The sequence below is a fragment of the Colias eurytheme genome, chromosome 11 (genome assembly GCF_061535395.1).
Source record: "Colias eurytheme isolate Ceu_HAF_F1 chromosome 11, ilColEury1 Martin Lab GWU primary, whole genome shotgun sequence".
Taxonomy (NCBI): domain Eukaryota; kingdom Metazoa; phylum Arthropoda; class Insecta; order Lepidoptera; family Pieridae; genus Colias; species Colias eurytheme.
The window spans coordinates 1518077-1539008 of NC_142990.1; the positions used below are offsets into that span (position 1 = coordinate 1518077).

The 20932-nt window shown below is 33.8% G+C and overlaps 2 protein-coding genes across 6 annotated transcripts in view; one reads left to right on the forward strand and one right to left on the reverse strand.

Moving 5' to 3' along the window:
• LOC149904348 (uncharacterized) overlaps nucleotides 1-20932 on the reverse strand; it is a 117121-nt gene that overhangs the window by 17030 nt on the left and 79159 nt on the right. The window lies entirely within an intron of this gene.
• LOC149904349 (uncharacterized) lies at nucleotides 18230-20928 on the forward strand. 5 transcript variants are annotated; one of them, XM_090107102.1, is made up of 7 exons: nucleotides 18230-18753; nucleotides 18845-19045; nucleotides 19387-19566; nucleotides 19640-19712; nucleotides 19802-19900; nucleotides 20364-20432; nucleotides 20635-20928. In XM_090107102.1, exons 2-7 carry the CDS (start codon nucleotides 18854-18856, stop codon nucleotides 20910-20912), a joined length of 891 nt encoding a protein of 296 aa, XP_089963228.1. In that variant the 5' UTR covers nucleotides 18230-18753; nucleotides 18845-18853; the 3' UTR covers nucleotides 20913-20928. The 5 variants fall into 5 exon arrangements, with proteins under 5 accessions (XP_089963228.1, XP_089963229.1, XP_089963226.1 ...); XM_090107103.1 differs by having other exon boundaries at nucleotides 18230-18749; XM_090107100.1 differs by having other exon boundaries at nucleotides 18230-18603.

Sequence of the window (20932 nt, forward strand, 5' to 3'; positions counted from 1 at the left end):
ACAGACGATACGTTTAACTACTCAAAAATAATTGAGCTTGAGTTAATTAACAAAGTTATCCAGCTGGCGCAAAAAGCTTAACCACGTCTTGTTAAAGACGTGTTTTTTGTTATACTGTCATTCATTAACGACCCATTAATCCGCTGTTCTTAAAGAATTTACTAATTACGAGTTACATCAAGATTCATCTTAATTTGTCGAAAGTTAAACCACCGTTGACAGAAGCGACACGCCTCAATTTAAAAACATCACTTGAAGAGCAATTTGATCGCTAATTAATTTATGGCGCCCGTCAACTGTCATGTAAATTGGAATAATATGCGTTATGAGTCTCAATACCATCTTAATTTGTTGCTACTTGGGAATGCCCTTCTGATTAATTGGTGTAAAAGTAAAAAACGCCTTCAATTGGTTAAAGTCGATAAATTTTATTTAAGGTTTTGTTCTTTTTAATTAATAATGTACGCATTGAATAATGGAAGATGAGAAAGAAAGAAGATAATTACTTACGGGTTTAAAAGGCAAGGCTCTTGTAGTAACAGATCTTAGAGATTTGCAATAATTTTGTATCCATTAATTGAGAGCAGATATTTTAATTAAGTTGTCCAGAATAAAAAAACTTAGTTCTTTTTATGTTTGAGTGAGTTTTTTAATAAAAAATTAAAACTTAAAAAAAAATCTCTCAATTAAAAAAAACAAAAGCTACCTTGAATATTGGAAATAATAAGAACACTAGGGCTCATTCCAACAATACACTTGACCTAATAGTTTTAACTTTCATACATGTTCCGAGTGCCAAGCGCGCGCAAATTTACACAGGAATCTAGTTTTTCTTACACACTGTGCGAAAAGTGCATGCGCGGCGTATATGTATAAAAGGAGATGTAGAAGAAATTGTAGTACAAGCTGTGGTGCATGTGTCGTGCATGCGCAGTGGGTGATACGTTACGAGTGCTGGGAATTCTGACATCTCAAACATTGCCAATGCTATAATTCATTCCGCGTGCTGGCACGATGAGGGCGTCTTCTAAGAACGGTGGTTTGTATCGACCAAGGTATAGGAATTTGCGGTTTATTGAAAAAGTTCGTAAAGGTCGTTTGTAATATAATCTGGCACACTATCATTCCACCTAGATAAATAGTATTAATCTAAATGTACCACGTAACATAATAGTTCTATTAAATTCAAAGCTCGGGTCACACATCCATCAGCTATTAATATGATTCATAATTTTAATTTTTAACACATACAGTGCGTTAGCTTTTGGATAAAGTTATTGCTCATAAAGTCGTTGGTAATTCTTTTAAATATTTCAGAAGGTAATGTAAAAACGTCTTTATATCCTATGACTTAACTCCCAAACAATGTCCACGATGTTTCTCGCGGGCTAATATTTGCATCTTGTGATATTGAGTAATGAGCCAGAGCTGTATTATTTTATGTATCGTAAAATTTCACCACACGCTTCGTTACTTATATGCAATCATGAATCATTGCTATAGGTTTGAGCACGGAAAAGATAAGGGCATGGTCATACTGGTTATAAAATATAAAATAAGAAAAAAAGCATGCAAACGTAAGGGAGGCGATAAATAAAATCAAAGCTACAGTTTTCCACGAACGATTTATTAAGAGCTATATTGACTGAAATACACAAACTTTTCTAACCTGAATTAGCATGCACTGTCTTTTATTGAACCCTTGTGAAGCTGCAGCAGATGGTTAACAATAATAAGTTAAAATGGCCGAGTTCCAATATTAGTATAATAATAAATAGCATTATTGCCGTTCGAGTTTAATTCTTATGCAAATAAATAGCTGTTACTTTAAGTGACTGCAAGATTTATTCATTGAAATATAGCAGCAGATGTCTTTAGAGGATTAATAATATTAAGATTGATGACATGGTAATAACTAATAACATACTAATTACTATTATACAGCACGTTAAGATTTTGTGTTGTAAATGAAATATTAACGTTAATCATTCACTCTACCGCGTAAACATTTTGAGGAAATATAAAAATGAAGATGATTATGTATTTTTTCCCTTGCATTTTTACCAAAACCGCTGGTTCTTAATTCGGAACGTGTTTTTAATTATTATTATAGCTGCTGTAAAATATAAAAATAAAGGACATGTTGATTATTTGATTAATAATGTATTAATGGGATACCTATGTGCGATGGCACCCTGTTTATTTGTTGAAACCTTTTATGCGTATCAATTAAAGGAGCGATCGCATCGTTTTAGTGACCGTTTCTAATAAAAAATAATTTTCTTTAACTGGTTTTCATGTTAGTCTTTATTCTACGCAAAAATAAGATTTAAACTATGCTAAAATCCAGAGGCGGCGTAAGGCGTGGGCGACGTGGGCCATCGCCTACGGCCTCGCGGTACAAGGGGCCTCGCGCCTCAAAATTTTTTAAAGCGAGAATAAAATAAAATAAAAGATACCGTGAAATATGCCAACATTGCCCACTTTTTTGAATAATTTCAATTTCCGCAAAAAATTTCTATGGAAACGTTAACTTATTTTCTGTTAGCATAATATGTTTTTCTTAGATCATAATATGCATATATTTTTGTAGCAAATTTCATTATTTTTCAACATTTAATTCATTTTTTGTCTGTTTTTGAGGGCGGGCAAAGTTATCAGCACTTATTGCCAACATTGCCCACGTCGCGTCGGTTTTTGGTGTAAATATGACCTCTAGCCAGATTACATTTAAGTCCAATTCATAATTAATATTGGTAAAGATGTCGTTTACTTTTAAAATAAAAGCAGTATCATGAAAGGTTCCCGACTTAAGTGGCTGGGCAAAGTTACCCAGGTATTTTTTCTCTTTTTCATACAAATCGCATTTCGCTTTTCCATAAAGCCTAGGGTTGGTACATCTCAGTAAAATTAGCATGACTTTCGATTTCATTTACTGCAAAGATTTCGTAGTAGGATTAAGTTGTAGACAATAAAAAAGATAAAAAAAAAAACAAAACAGAATATTGTTCAGTGACTATTTAATAAAAATAAACATATTTTTACATTTAAGTTGTGCTTAAAATTCAGCGATTTAACTTTATTTATCATGATTCTTTCCGGGATACCAAATTAAGCTTTTAAATTTCAATTATTTTTCCGAAATCAACCGAATAGAAGTAAAATTATTAAGTATCAAATTTTTGGTAATATGAAATGTGCCAACCCTAAGCTTTTTTGATGTGGGCAATGTTGTCAAATATAAATCGCTACATTATTGGGTAATTTTGCTCACCATTGTAACTTTTGTTTAAAACAACCTTCAGTGGTATTATTAGCATTAAAATATTCTTCAAACGTTATTTTATAACAAACTAGCGGTCCGCCCCGGCTTCGCCCATGGTACATGTTTACGTTTTCTCTACATAAAAACCATCCTCGTACTTCAAGGAATATAATAAAAAAAGAATTAACAAAATCGGTTCAGCCGTTCTCAAGTTATGCGCTTACCAACACATTTTGGGATTCATTTTTATATTATAGATTATGAGTAAAAATAGCCTGTGTTTTAGCCATCATGCACAAACTATCACTTGAATTTTCACTATTTTTTGCCCACGAAATCACACATGATATTCGACGAGTTACAACAAGTTGCTGATTTAAGTAAGCGACACACACAATAGGCAGTGTTGTCAGACATATAAGTTATAAGTTTATAACCTATTTTACACCAAGTACTATCTATTAATGTTGCCAAAGTATGAAGGTATTTTTGCAATTTAAAAATTTTCTTATGAATTGATCTTCGGGCAAAGATACCCTTGTGGGCAATGTTGGCATATTTCACGGTATAAATCTATTTTGTTGTGAAACATGTTTTCTTAGTCTGGCAACATTTGCTGCCGACCGACCAGAGTTCCAATGCCTTAATATAAAAAAAAAACCAACCAGAGTGAGGGGAATCCCTGGTTTTATTTGTTTACTTTCTTTACTAGGAAGAAGTCAAAACTTAACGCAATAAAAACTTGGCAGTGTTAATTGTTTTGTTTGTTTTCATTATTTTATAAAATCCGTCTTCAGGTCGCCATAGAACAGGGCCTCGCGAAATCTGTCTTGCCCACATCAAATTTAGGTCTTGCCCCGCCACTGCTAAAATCAATAGTTATATGGCAGAATAGAAGGACGATTCAATAAGAATCAATCGTTACAAGTCTCGTCTCCTACAATTATTGGAGCACTTGACCTCTCAGACAAAAATTTCAATTTATCATTTACTAGTAATTACTTCTGCTTATGGCTAATATTGGCTACTTATTACTAGCAAATATTAAGTGGTTCGTAAGGAACAAAGTTAATTAACTGAAATATGAAAGTGAGTTGAACTAATTATAGGTCTACCAGAATCTGATGGCATATTTATATTTAAGAAATAAAAGATTTTCATGTGGCAACTTATTTGACAACTATCAAATTGGTTGTCAAATTATTTGTCTTTTTTGCAGTTGATGAATAATTTTTAGGATTTTATCTAAAAAATCTTCGAAAATGTCGAAAAAGCCGCTGCGATCACAAGCAAGAGGTGTTGTTTATAATGTGTATAGAAAAATATTCGATGAAGAAGGGTCAAACACATCACAATTTTCAATTTTGAAGATTTTATTGGTAAATTGGACTTACCCGTTTTGATACTTTAAATTAATAAATATTATATGTAGGTAACTATAATATTGTTTGTTGTGGTTTGTTGATTATAATATAATTTTATGAAAACTTATTACAGGAGTTTCCAATACGGCTATTTGTCAAGTCCAAGCTGTCCAAGTCAATTTTATAATGTGTGTATCTGTTAATACTTACGAAAATAAAGATAGTTTTATTTTATTTTATAAAAAAATTATAAGCAGTCTAGTTTTGATCTACATTATCATTATATCGATATTTTCACATGGCATACTGATTATGAATATACAAATATAGGTATGTGTAAATAATAATATGTATTACCTCTATAAAAGTAAAATGTATATTATACATGTAAGTATGTACTTACATAATATTAAGTGGATATCTCATTATTAAGTACAGTATTGTCCACTTATGTAATGTGACTAATGATATTGAGGACAAAATAAAAAAAAATAAGCAGTATCAAGATCGTTCAGTCCATTTTCCCTAGGGTTGCACACTCAAAATTTTGATTTCCCTAATTGCCATCAGATTCTGGTTTACCTATATCTTATCCCTGATTTTTTTTTCAGCACAGAATATTCTTAATAAAATTACCTTAAAATTACTAAACAAAATGATAATCATCTGTTCAAAACTTGACATTGGCAGAACCTGTCCCCGCTGGAATCGAGTCTCGAGAATTGTCTCTTTAGAAAAAGAAGAATACTGATTGAAGACTGATTGACATATTATATGAAAAATCGTTTGGAATATTTAAAAGTTTGAAAAAATTCACTATATTATTCTGTGATTCTAAGTACCAAATAGTATAACAACATCAATTTATAATAACAATAAAATATAATAGACCGGGAGATACTGACACAAAATTTCGAGTCATTTGTAACAGGATGGCGGTTCTACAGGCGTCTTAGTACGCAATGACAAAAAGAAAAACGATGGTGTGAACACTGGTACCGGCGGCTTAGTCGCGTGGGCGTTAGTCGAACTCGTCGGAAAAATAGCGAAGTCAAACGATTTGTAACACAAAAATTTTAGAATTTACCGATAGCCCATAAAAAAGAAGTAGGCGGTAGTGTCATGCCATACTTTTCCGGTGTGACTTACAGCCCGCCATACCGACGCGAATGTGTTGATTTAAAAAAAACAATTCAACCATTTGTACCAGGCTAACTTTTGCACAGGTAACCATCGTCGTGCAGCCATTTACGAAAATCGCCATGCCATACTTTTCGGACGATTCCAAATGGTCGCCATACCGCCGAAAATCTGCAAATTTTTTTTTTCGCCGAACCATTTGTAACACCCTAAATTTTTTTTTCAACAACTCCTGAATGATTATAAATAGAAGTGTGATAATGCCATACCTGTGGGAGGTGGCGAATGTGTATAAGATTGTTTTTTATTGTATGATTTTATTCGTATTTTGAACGATTTGTAACAGTATGGCATTAATCTTTCCTATAAGTTTGAGGTTCAACAAATATAAATACAAAATTTCAAAGATCTAGGTGGTAGAAATCTTCACTTCTATAAATTAATAATAAATTTATTTATGAAGTATGGCAGCACTTTTTCCCCCTACTAGAAGTATGGCAAATATAATAATGGTCACATTTTATCAAATACTCTCCAAAAATACAAATGCAATACTGGTACAAAAAGTTTGGCGAAAAAAAAAATTTTTTGCAGATTTTCGGCGGTATGGCGACCATTTGGAATCGTCCGAAAAGTATGGTATGGTGATTTTCGTAAATGGCTACACGACGATGGTTACCTGTGCAAAAGTTAGCCTGGTACAAATGGTTGAATTGTTTTTTTTAATATCAACACATTTGCGTCGGTATGGCGGGCTGTAAGTCACACCGGAAAAGTATGGCATGACAGTACCGCCTACTTCTTTTTTATGGGCTATCGGTAAATTCTAAAATTTTTGTGTTACAAATCGTTTGACTTTCGCTATTTTTACGACGAGTTCGACTAACGCCCACGCGACTAAGCCGCCGGTACCAGTGTTCACACCATCGTTTTTCTTTTTGTCATTGCGTACTAAGACCCCTGTAGAACCGCCATCCTGTTACAAATGACTCGAAATTTTGTGTCAGTATCTCCCGGTCTATAACGTTTATTTGCGTACTGCATCACTCAGTACATAATCGCGACAGACTGACGCGTGATATTCTTGTTAACTGCTAAGAAAATTGTATGCTGAGAATATTTAATATCTATTTAACAGTATCTTGATAAAGCCTATTCATATATGCGACACTATCTTATCGTTATTTGAATAATTGCATATTTAATTTAGTAGATGATCCCTAAAAATCGGGAAAGATAAACAATAGTGGGAATAAGCTGCCGTATATTTTAAAAAATCAGGGTCTAGAACGCATATCTAGACCGTGAATTTTTTTTTACATGTGTAAACTATTTAATTCTTCAGTACCACAAAAGTTCTTTCTTGCTCTACCACCAATTCACAAAGAACATACACTGACGACGAAGTCATTGCAAACGCAACAATAAACACTGATACTGTTTTTATTGGCATTTATACACGCATGTCATAAAACTGCATGACATCATTGTACGGAAAAATAGTTTTAATTAAAAGTGTCAGTAAGGGCTAGATGACATCAACCATCATCAGTGAATTGATCCCAATCTACCTCAAGTTCAACCTTCCAGTGTAATCGAGTTTATAGCTTCAATTGTGTTACTGCCAATGGACCCTCCGCGAATATACGTACTAAAGAGACATCATAAAACAAGCAATTACGAAAGTCCTTACCTTCATTAAATGCTATTGAGGATATTGCCCATTGGCTTTTTATTTTTAGTTTTGTATTCCCTCCCGTTACGAAAGCCTTAGCGAGCTGTCATAACCATAATGTAGCGACGACATCAGTCAGAATTCTGCCAGCACTTTAAAAGCAAAGAGATTTTGTATGTCGATAATCATCGCATAAGATGCTAATAAAATTGGAAATTATTTTATACCTGGTATGACCTGTACATAATAAACACTATTGTAAGTACAAAGTTAATCTAACTAGTAACCACTAACCACATACATTAATTACAGCAATACTAGTTACAATTAAACAATTTAAGTGCTATAATAAAATTTTATTAGTATTATTCCTAAGCGGTTAAGCGATTACGATTAACGTGTAAAGGGTCTGTATTTATACTGAGGTGTAATTTGATTGAAGCGATGATAGACACGCGGCAATTTTGTGTTTAACATGTTGAGCAGAGCGGATAATTAACCGTTTTGTTTATATGTACATACACAGCGTATTTTTAGTAGATACGTATCGATAAATATTGTATTTATCGTGAAGGTTTAAGACGAATTACTGTGCTTTTTTCGTCCGTTTCGGATAATATTCCTTAGTAACCATGATATTTTTACAATAAATTATGCTCAAAAGTCTATGAAATTTCAGCCGTGTTATTACAACCAATGATATTTTATGTATAGATACGTTATATACTCACAATATATCCAAAAAAAATGCTTCATATGCAGTGTCAGGCACACACAAATACAATTTTCGTTTTACTTAATTTATTACATTGACAGACTGTAAAAGAGAGATGGCTCTAATAAAATGATATAAACAAAAAAGACAAAGATAGTTTGTCACTTCCGCGCAGGTGTAAGCAAAAGTCATAAGAATTCACCAATTAGGCAATTAAATATAAATAAACAAATAGTTGCCATGGTAATTGGCATAGACTAACGACACAGAAGGTTCAATGTTATAGATGTTAGGTTTCCTGCTTAAATAAATGTGACATTTCATTTCATTTCATTTACTTTTTTGATTAATATGATGTCGTATTAAAATGAAAAAAAAAAACTTTTTTGGAGATATAACTGTATTAAGTATTTATTACTAGCTGTGGTGTTCGTTTTCGGTCATCATCATTTCACCCGATAAACACCCACTGCTGAGCATACTGCATAGTCCTCCTTATAGAACTCCATAAGGACCGATCTTACGCTATTCGTTTCAAGGCAGTTCCCGAAACCCGTACAAGGTCATCATTCCAACTTGTAGGATAATTTTAATAATAGTGGTGCCTAGATGAAAAAAAAAGGATGAAATAAAAGAAAGGATGAAGTACATATAAGCCTTTTTTATCTAAAACACAAATAAAATTTATGTTCAATAGCTATTTACAGAAAAGCAAATAGCATTTTTCGTCAGTAGCGATAATCTTTTCTTTAATGTATATACGTATATTCAACATCATTTTTGCAAACAAACATTTTTGCCATCACGATTTCATTGTATATATAATAAATAGATATATTTGTTAATTATATGCACTGTGTGGATTTAAATATAAAAATAATGAAGTATTTACCCAAATCGAAATTAATAAAATAACCGTTCTATTTTCAATAATCGTATCTACATGATAATCTTTGAACACAGTGTACGCTAGCTTTGTCACACTAGTGATTGAAGCAATGTTTTATCCCTTTCATTATTTCAATACACGTGTCAAGCAAGTGTCATTCATAAAGAATTGTAAATTGTTATTTTTGCTCTTAAACTGTAATAATTTAATATATTTTGCTGTGATATGATATTCCTTTATCTTTCTTTATTTTTTGCACGAATACGTGCACTTTCTGAACACACAGGAAGGCATTTTCGACAACTTTAATGTACCTATCGGCACATGCGCTCACTGGGACCGGTGACAATTTGACTGATTGCATTGGTCCCAAATAGGACCAATTCACGGAATCAGTTTTGGTGCGTTGATGACGTATCTACCTCTTGTTTCTATATATAATATCATTGATTACAACCGTTAATGTCAACTTTTCCAAGTAATTTCTCATTATAAATAAGAAGTGCATGACTCACTTTTTCAATCAGCGCATGCGCTCTATAAATATATCATTGAGTAAGTAGCAGAGTTTTGTTCTAAACCGAGAATGTTATGATTTCTATGCGCCAGTTGCATCTGAAGGTCGTGTGAGTAATCTGCAGGAATATCGATGGTTTCCATGGAGACGTTATTGATTTAGCCACGAACAAACAAAGTTAAAGGATATTTATATGCATGAGGTGGCATGTATGGAACAGATAAGCATGAACTCATGTCAATAGATTGTACTTTGACGAAAGTTGGATGGATTAGAATTTAAGAAGACCTTCTTTAATTAAACGTATTTAAAAATAAAATAATTTTTTAAAAAATCTTCAAGATTTGTGATAGTTTATACAGCACTGCATTTCCCCTAATAAAGGGGATAGTAGATTATATAAAAATTATTTTATCCGTAAATGTTTAGATATTCCTATGGTCAGTCTCGAATTCAACATTTAGAATAGGTCTTTTCTTAAGTTATAGTAAACCGTAAGTCGGTCAAGATTAAGTGTAGTAGCATAACACAATACACCGTCTAAGATTTATTGAACGTCTGTGCTATCAACCTCAGAAGGGTTGAACGCATGCCCTTCGTGCCCACATTGATAGATTTGGAACTAAACTATTGTTAGAACAAGCTACAGTTAACAAGCTTAAAACGAATGTACCGACGATCGCTACGGTCGCAAATACAGTAGTGACTCACAAATCCAATTCTTTTTGGTGCACTATATTTACTCTCAGTTCTCACCCTAATTAGGTATGCACCCGTTTCTAATTTCGCTGCACAAAGCGGCTCGCCGCGATCCGTGGCGAAAGTTAATTTTACCAACAAGTGACAGGTTGGCCGTGACTCAAGGAGGGGGATTAACTTGTCACCAATCTGTAAAAGTATTGAGTATTTAGCTCGGTGCATAATCCGTTTATGTGTGATTAAGTTTCTCCTTGGGGATGAGTCATCGCTTTCTATATTTCGTCCTATAAAAGCTGGTGAGCAAAGGCTTGCGAATTATTATTGTGTAATTGGACGACTAAAGTTTCGCGAGTTGGTTTCTGATAAACTTTCTCGTTATCTATGATGTTTATGAATTCGTTGGTAGGTAAGGAAATCCTGTTAATAATATGTTCAGGTTTTGAAATTTTCCCAGGTAAATAAATGTAAATCAGTAAACGCAGTAGGTGTCTACTGTCTATGCAGATTTTATAAGGATTGTAGGACTATAACTTTAATTGCGGAGAAGCGGTCATTATACAATTTTCATGATCATTGAAATTGGGGAATGTTAAATTATAATAAATTTCAGCTCTAGGAATCTGACCTAGTTGTCTAATCAATATCATTCACAATAAAACCGCTGAAAATACGGCTTAATCACGCGAATTTCGTAGAAACAGCGCGAAGATTAAAAATATAATTTATGACCCGCTAAGATCTAATGTATCATGTGTACGCAAACGGTGATGTCATAAAGTGACGTCAAATTATAGCCCTAAATAACATTTGTAGTCACATGCTTTTACCCACGTAGTTCTAAATACACCATGCTGATCGAATATCGATTTCAGTCTCGTTAATCCTGAATCGATTTTAGTGACGTCGATAGGGTTGTACATGTACAACTTATACTGAAAAGCTGTTTTAATTTGTTTTTTGTTGATAAGAATATTTAATACAGATTATGCTTTTATCTCTTTAGTTGTAGGATATCTCACATAAATAGGGACAAGACTAGTATTGTGCTCATTTGTGTGAACGCATTATTCCTATAACAATAAGTTATTTATTCTTTAAATAAATTACAATAATTTCCCACGAGTTTCTTTTTCGCGAATATTTTTATTCATTAGACCTCTTCACACTAATAATAACATTAAAATAAAAATTGTGCCGGTAGCAGCCCTATAAAACAATAAAATTACCTGGAAACGTCAACACGCCCAGTGTTGAGGTATATTCAGAATATCGATAAAGTTTTACGAGCCTTCCTGTTCTGGTGAACCAGATCGCTTCAGCCGAATGTGGGGCGCTTCATAAAAAGGGTTTATTAAGGTCGACGTTGAGAGTATAATGATGTCACATTTTTGTATTCATTCATGATTGGTATCAATGAATGGAAAATTTATTGAAATTTCTTTCAATATGATAAAGTTTTAAGTTGATAATAAGATGCAAATATTATTTATTTTTACTAACATACGCACTTGACACAACTCCGTATCTTTTTGCATTAATATTTAAAGTTGTAAGCTACTTATAATTTTAAGTTTCGGACTGCTTTATATATCTAGCTTGTTTAATATGTAACGTATGTGTTAATTAAAATTGTTTTAAGTTTCGACATTCGACATTTATTCTTCATTTTGTATAATATTCAAAACAAAAGTTTCAACGTACACAAATAAGATAATCAAAATTGCACAGCGTCGCTGCTTATTTATATTACTAGCTGTTGCCCGCGACTTCGTTCGCGATTAGGTCGTTTTTCGTCATTCGTCGTTTAAAAAAATACGTGACACTTTATTTTTGAATGTTCTTAAGTTCTTAATTATTGTCTCTTATAAAATTTAACTACTTACATTAATGAACACTCTGATAAGAAAATCTTAAAATCTGAAGAAAACATGAATGAATGTGATTTAAATTCTACATTACTTAGTATCAAAATATAATAATCTAAATTAAATGTAGATTAACAGTTTGAGCACACCATTATAGAATATGTACTATTAAATTACGTTAGTTAACATAGTAACTTTACTAAAAACACGATGACTTTCTTTCGCGCTCGGTACCACAAACTAAGCATGTTTGTGGTAAGTGGCCCGCGTCACTTGACCCCCCTCGAGTTCCCCTCCGTTGCTATGCGAAAATACATTCTCTATTTTATTGCTCTATTTTAGGAAAAATTTGTAATACTGTGGCCTGGGCGTTATAACACGTCCAGGGAGTTCCTGAGTGCCGATATCACCATCTTGAGGAAAAGCTTCTAATGTCGATTTAAAACTGCATACACACGAATTAACCTGTTCTAAAATTGTGAAATGAGTTCAGTTTTAAATTTGAGAATTATTGATTTCTTGTATTCCACTATTCGTTGTAGTCGAATACAAAATATATTTAAACAAACTTAGGTTGGCCTACAGGCAAAAGGGATCCTATCAAATGGTAAACTTGACCTTGTATCTTAAAAGTAAGCATGAACGGACCTTCTGATAATTATTGAGCACCAAAGGATCATTTGAAACGCGCTACTATAAGAGCGAATATTGTCTAATAACAGTTTACATTGCACAGTATGTTCCTCTAAAAGTAGTGATTTCAAAGGTTCCGGTGTATCTTCAAATGAAAGCCGACTCCTTACTACACTTTAAAGCATTACAAAAAGAACATACTACGTTAATATCGCCTTTACAGAAGATGATCTGTAATCAATTGTGAGGTTATAAGCAAACCCACTTTTATATTTGTCAGACCACACCACCGAATTCGTAGATTGTTTACCTCAAGTCATTAAGACTATGACGAAATCTGTCTGCAGTAAGATGGGCCTCTCGCTATTCGTCCGTTTCCAGAGACCGAATAGTTTCAATTCTTAATCTTTCATTAAACAAACTTATTAATCGTTCTTGTCTCATATCTATACATATAATAAAATCGTAGGAAAGTCAAAACTGTACATTGAATATTTTTTTAAAAGAATACATAATCCATGATCTATAATCGATATAGAAGCCAAAAATATAGTTTTTAGAATTTTTGTCTGTTTGTCTGTTTGTCTGTTTGTCTGTTTGTCTGTTTGTCTGTATGTTTGACCGAGCTAATCTCGAAAAGTACTGCATAGATTTACTTCAAATTTTGCATGAATATTCCTAAGAGGTCGGGTGAGGATAGTTTAAACATATTATCATGATATCACCTTCGGGGGAGGAGCTGTGAGCCTTTATTTTTCTTACATATTCTGTGTACTACGACAGCGTACAATCTAAAGACTCATGTTTAAATGTTGGTTTCGAGTAAGCCATGCTATTATCTAGCTTTACAAAATAAAAACTATGTCATTTACGTAATTTGGGCAGAGAAACAGTTAAATGAATCTTAGCAGTATAAAGACAAATTTGAAACAGCGCCATCTATGAAGTGTTAGAAAAATCAAACACACGTTAACTATTGGAAATTAATAATCAAATAACGCATATTATATAAATGTTGTTTGACAATATCTAGATTGACACTATAAAAATTATGCCATTTAAGTAACTTGGGAAGAGAAACATAGTTTAAAGAATGTAAGTTATATAATGTTAATATTGTAACAGCGCCATTTATGAGATTTCGTAAAAATCAAATCAATTTAGATGTTAACACTACTGAATACACAGTTGGAAATTAATAATTTAAATATAATTATGTTATTTATTTAACTCTTTAGCCCATATCTTCCCTTCCCTATAAGGTATATTTCGTGTAAATAATAAATATACTACATTTTTTTAAAGTGAGGGTAGATGTTTATTATTTTAAGTAAAACTAGACACCATTATCTACAGTTAATCTAATATTGATTGCGTTCATTAGTAACAATTTTAAAAATCTTCGTATTTTATAAATTTACTAGCTTACCGCCCGCGGGTTCGTCCGCTTTGTCTAAAACCTAATAAATTATATACTAAAACCTTCCTCTTGAATCAGTCTATCTATTAAAAAAACCGCATCAAAATCCGTTGCGAAGTTTTAAAGATTTAAGCATACAAAGGGACATAGGGACAGAGAAAGCGACTTTTTTATACTATGTAGTGATGTTTATAAAGCAATTGAATGCCATAAAACCAAAAATATCAAATAAAATGCAATCTTCGTGTTTTGTGAATTTTCACCATCATGCGTTCCCACAAAAAGTAAGTTGTTACTTATAGGTATTTATTTTTTATAATGATAGCAATTCATGTTTTTGTTGGTAGGTATTATATTACACTTTTAGAATGAAATAATAAAATGATGAATTCTTTTATTATTTTGAGGTGCATAGGGAACAGTAGTTTTTGATAAAATTTTATTTGTAAGTAGTTTTTTTTATAGATTTACAGTTAACTTTTAATTATTTACTGATTCAATGCTCATAAAATTATATCGCCTTTGGAAGACGATTTCTGCTGATATTTTTACAACACCACTTGAAAATTGATGATTTGATGGTAAAGATTCGTCAATTTTTCAAACGACTACGTTTTAGTACCGAAAAAAATGTTATTCCAAATGAAACGTAAATTTTGCACTCACAACTGTACAAGTAATGTTTTTATTTTGACTTTGCGGTTATCTGATTATAATATTTATCGTTATGGCTATCGAGGTACCGACCGTACTGGGATCAGAGTACATGATACCGTTCATCATCCAGGATTGCTAAGAGCATTTTAACACTGAAAAAGATGTTTTCTTTGAATCGTAGTTGCTTCATTTATTTATTTTTAATCATTTTACATAATATGTTTTATATTTTATAAATATAATATCATTTTCATTATTTAAGTAGATAAAATAAATTATGTAACGGTTTTATAAGAAAACACAGTATATTTATTAGGCGACGGTGATTTCTTCCAGGCAAAAGATATTCATCAGCTCAATAAAATTGAATAGTATGTTGTTAGTTATTCTTTAGATTCACAATTGTAATGAGCATTTCCGCAAGCAAGTTGTATCGTAGTTTAGATATATCATAGTTTTGACATATTAAAGTTCCAACAAAACCCTCAAATTTTTGAGCAGGGTTGAGCAAGATAATTTGAAAAATGTGCCGTGTTAAGTATTATAGAAAAGGTTAGTTCGTTGGTAATTATTATTTCTTCTTCATTTACATGTTGTTAGTAAAAATAAACTTTGACTAACAGTCAAAGTATATTTTAACTAATACTACTTAATATCTATTATACCTACTTATGTTCAGTATTTATCTGTATTATTCATCATCATCAGCCCATATACGTTCCCACTGCTGGGACACGGGCCTCCTATGAGGGTACAGGCCATAATCCACCACGCTGGCCAAGTGCGTGTTGGCGGATGACACATGTCATCGAACTTTTTAATTCTTCGACATGTCGGTTTCCTCACGATGTTTTCCTTCACCGTTCGAGCAGTGGTGATGTTACAACATGCACAGATAAATTGAAAAATCAATTTATTTCCTGCGCGCTCGCCTGGTCTCGAACCCCGGACTTATCGATTCGAAGTCCGAGGTCTCACCACTGAGCCACCACTGCTTATCTGTATTATTATTGCTTGGTAATTAATATATTTTCATGTCGTATACCTAATTATAAACATAAGTTTGATGTGTAATTAGCTGGATTTATTTTTACACACTCACAGACTTATATTTTATGTTAAAAGAGTGTTAATAGTGTAAATCATGATATTTTTTCACAATTAATAATAATCCTTTTTTCTAATGGTGTTGGCATTCAATTAAACCGCGCTGTCGTTTCGTTCACAAAAAGTGATGTTATGAGGAGCATATTCGGTCCTCATATCATAAAAAATCTGTGCGAAAACAATAATAAACACGTGTGAGGCCCTCACGGCAGATCGGGGCGGTCTGACGCGAAGTGGGGACAGCGTTGTCATTGTATCGCTCTTGCCACGCTGTTCAACAGACTTATTCGATAGTTCAGTTTTGTGTTAAGACCGCTGTGACAACCAACCCGTGAGACAACCAAACCCGGTCTCCCCTACAATCCCGTGAGACCGAGACCTTCACTGAGAGGGTATGACGTCTCACAGCTGATCGCAAACGGCATATTGTACTATCCCGTGAGACCGAAACCCTCACTGAGAGGGAATTACGTCTCACTACTGATCACGACAGTCATATTTTATCTCGAGAATCTGAAACTTTACTCAATATGAAGACCGTTTGACAAATGATAGGGTGCATCATAATATTATTCGATCTCTTGGAGATGAACATGAGTATAAGCAATGACTAGAGTAGGGACGCGAATATTACAATTATATGAGACAAGAACGATTAATAAGTTTGTTAAATGAAAGATTAAGAATTGAAACTATTCGGTCTCTGGAAACGGACGAATAGCGAGAGGCCCGTCTTACTGCAGACAGATTTCGTCATAGTCTTAATGACTTGAGGTAAACAATCTACGAATTCGGTGGTGTGGTCTGACAAATATAAAAGTGGGTTTGCTTATAACCTCACAATTGATTACAGATCATCTTCTGTAAAGGCGTAGTATGTTCTTTTTGTAATGCTTTAAAGTGTAGTAAGGAGTCGGCTTTCATTTGAAGATACACCGGAACCTTTGAAATCACTACTTTTAGAGGAACATACTGTGCAATGTAAACTGTTATTAGACAATATTCGCTCTTATAGTAGCGCGTTTCAAATGATCCTTTGGTGCTCAATAATTATCAGAAGGTCCGTTCATGCTTACTTTTAAGATACAAGGTCAAGTTTACCATTTGATAGGATCCCTTTTGCCTGTAGGCCAACCTAAGTCTGTTTAAATACCTATATTTTGTATTCGACTACAACGAATAGTGGAATACAAGAAATCAGTATTTCTCAAATTTAAAACTGAACTCATTTCACAATTTTAGAACAGGTTAATTCGTATGTATGCAGTTTTAAATCGACATTAGAAGCTTTTCCTCAAGATGGTGATATCGGCACTCAGGAACTCCCTGGACGTGTTATAACGCCCAGGCCACAGTATTACAAATTTTTCCTAAAATAGAGCAACGAATGTATTTTCGCATAGCAACGGAGGGGAACTCGCGGGGGGTCAAGTGACGCGTCACGCGGGCCACTTACCACAAACATGCTTAGTTTGTGGTACCGAGCGCGAAAGAAAGTCATCGTGTTTTTAGTAAAGTTACTATGTTAACTAACGTAATTTAATACTTAAGTACATATTCTATAATGGTGTGCTCAAACTGTTAATCTACATTTAATTTAGATTATTATATTTTGATACTAAGTAATGTAGAATTTAAATCACATTCATTCATGTTTTCTTCAGATTTTAAGATTTTCTTATCAGAGTGTTCAATTTTAATGTAAGTAGTTAAATTTTATAAGAGACAATAATTAAGAACATACAAAAATAAAGTGTCACGTATTTTTTTTAAACGACGAATTACGAAAAACGCATAATCGCGGACGAAGTCGCGGGCAACAGCTAGTAATTGTAATATTCGCGTCCCTACTCTAGTCATTGCTTATGCTCATGTTCATCTTCAAGAGATCGAATAATATTATGATGCACCCTATCATTTGTCATACGGTCTTCATATTGAGTAAAGTTTCAGATTCTCGAGATAAAATATGACTGTCGTGATAAGTAGTGAGGCGTAATTCCCTCTCAGTGAGGGTTTCGGTCTCACGGGATAGTACAATATGCCGTTTGCGATCAGCTGTGAGACGTCATACCCTCTCAGTGAAGGTTTCGGTCTCACGGGATAGTAGGGGAGACCGGGTTTGGTTGTCTCACGGGTTGATTGTCATAGCGGTCTTAACACAAAACTGAACTATCGAATAGCGGTCTTAACACAAAACTGAACTATCGAATAAGTCTGTTGAACAGCGTGGCAAGAGCGATACAGTGACAACGCTGTCCCCACTTCGCTTCAGACCGCCCCGCAGCCTTATTAGCTAAAAATTAGCAGATAGCAAGCGACGCGCAACAGCAACGCGACAGGTTTGCGACTGGTCGCGAAACGTCAAAAAATTTCGTATTATGTAAGCTGTTGCGCCGCTGTCGCACAACATCTGCTTCCTGCGACCGATGCACTTGATTTTGTATGGAAAGCAGCGCCACTCACAATCAGGTGGCAACTGGTGGTACTACGTATGTTTGTTAAACAATACTCGCTCTCATATTCATAAATCATAACTGCGTCACATCTGTGATCTGCGTTAGCAAAAAACTAATATGAAAGTTAAGATTAAGAAACTTGTGAAGTGGATGGATCCCAGCATGACCACTCCAGGGATTTTTTTTGCGATAACCCTTGTAAGTGGGTCTTGTCACATAAACAACGTAATATATTATTACTGGGATATGGGAAAGGTATTCAGTAATCAGTTCGTGAATGTGATTTGTCGTGGTTTGTGCTCAGCGGTGAATATTAGTGTTACAATTTTCGTAATTTTGCACAAGTAGGTAAGTCTAACTCTTTGTTTATGAAGGCGCTAGTTACAATATATGCATTAAACGTTACTTATTTACTCACAAAATATTGTGAATTTTTCAGTTGAAAAAAATGGAACACCGAGTTTCCAAGTCTCAATTAGAGGACCTCCTTAATTATTTAATGGAGCATCAGGCTCTGGCCAAAGGCGTTGGTTTGGGTCCACGATCGAAAGAAACAGTCGATCGCCAGTGGGAAGAACTAGCTTCCAAATTAAACGCCCATGGCAGTGGTGCCTCAAAATCTGGATATCGCTGGAAACGTGTAAGTATATTTGATAAATAATTATTTATTTGCTATTTCTATACAATTTGAATCTTTTTTTCCTCATATTTCTAACACATCACTTGATTTCACACTGCCATGTGTGTATTTTTACACCACAGAAAATAGAAATACTAAATAGCTGTCTATACCTACCTACTTGCATTTTTAGTACATCAATTCCATATTGATGCATAAAATTATAGTTTATAAAAGGTTAAAAAAAAGTTTATATAAACTATATATAATATATATATATATATATAACTATATATATATATTAAGAGCTGTGGGTTTCAAACAAATAAATTTAAATAAGCTTGCATGCATTATGCTTACAGTATTGGGCTGACCTGAAGCATAAGGTAAAGGCGAGGGCATCAGCCCAAAGACGGGCAGCTTCTGGCACTGGTGGTGGGCCGGCTTGTAAAGACGACTTATCAGAAATTGATAAAAAGGTGTTGGCCATTATTGGAGAGGGTGCTGCATATGGAGATACTCAGCATAGAGTGCCAGCATTTGTAAGAGAAAAAAAATAGTCTTTTATCCTTGAAATTAATATGTAATGATTCTAATCATATTTTTGCATTGCAGCCTATACCAACACCAAGTACCTCCTCGGCCATCTATGAGGATATAGCAACTGAATGTGTAGAGATAACCATAGGTAAACAGACATTTATTTTAACCAACTTCGGAGTGAAAAAAAATCTGTTACTTAAGTATATAATTTATCCAAAACCCTTTCAATTTTAGAGTCTTCTCCACCACCACCAGCCAGTGAACGGCTCATAGATATTGGGCAGACCACAACGCCAATATCACCATCAACGAGAGGAAATACTGGTAAAGTTTGTTAGTTGAGCTTATACATCTACATTACATAAATAATATAAGAAAAACATACCTACATAAACAATCAGTTATTATATGTAACTCTTAACAATTTAGGTAAAATTTGGTATTTACATAGAGATTTATATTGAACTAGCTTTCCACCCGCGGCATCGCCCGCGCAGTCAAAGAAAAACCCGCATAGTTCCTGTTCCCGTGGGATTTCCGGAATAAAACCTATCCTATGTCCCGGGGTAAAAAGTAGCCTATGTCCTTTCTCGGGTATCAAAATATCTCTATACCATTAATTTAATGCAAATTGGTTTAGTAGTTAATTGCGTAACAGACAGACAGACAGAGTTACTTTCGCATGTATAATATTTATTATACGTGCGATTATCTATATTGTTTTAAACCTGACAAATGATTCAAATATTTCAAAATTGCAAACATACTGTTGCTTCAAAATATCCTATCTTATTAGTTTCAGATAGAGTGCAGGCACCGGCTTCTGCTGACCCTAACAGGACGCGGGGTCCTAGATCAAATGCTGGTCAGATATAGTTCTAATTGTCACTTTTATTTTTTAATATTTTTGATGTCAGAACTCAGAAGTCAGAACTATTGACTGGTTGAACAAATTTTAATTTTTCTTTTTTTTACTTGAAAGCTGGTGGTGCTTCCTATGAACTGAAAGTTGAAATACGAATGCTTTAAATTATTTAGTTGTAATTATAATATTTTTTTCTTTACAGATAGTCCAGTGTCACGGCGACTACCCAGGAGCTCTGTTAGGAGCCGCAATATATCTGATCTCAGGACTCGTCAAAGAGTTGACCCGTCTTGGATCGTTGATATGGAAAATAGACGGATCGACGCGGAGCAGAAGCTGGTAGATGCAATGATGATAATTGCAGAGGCTAGGAGGGACGAGTTAGATATATCGCGCAGACAACTAGCCCTTACAGAGACTCTGGCTCAGGCGCTGCGCGAACTAACCAATGTATTAAAAAATTGTTTAGAAAATAAATAACATTTATTTTATTTTATTGT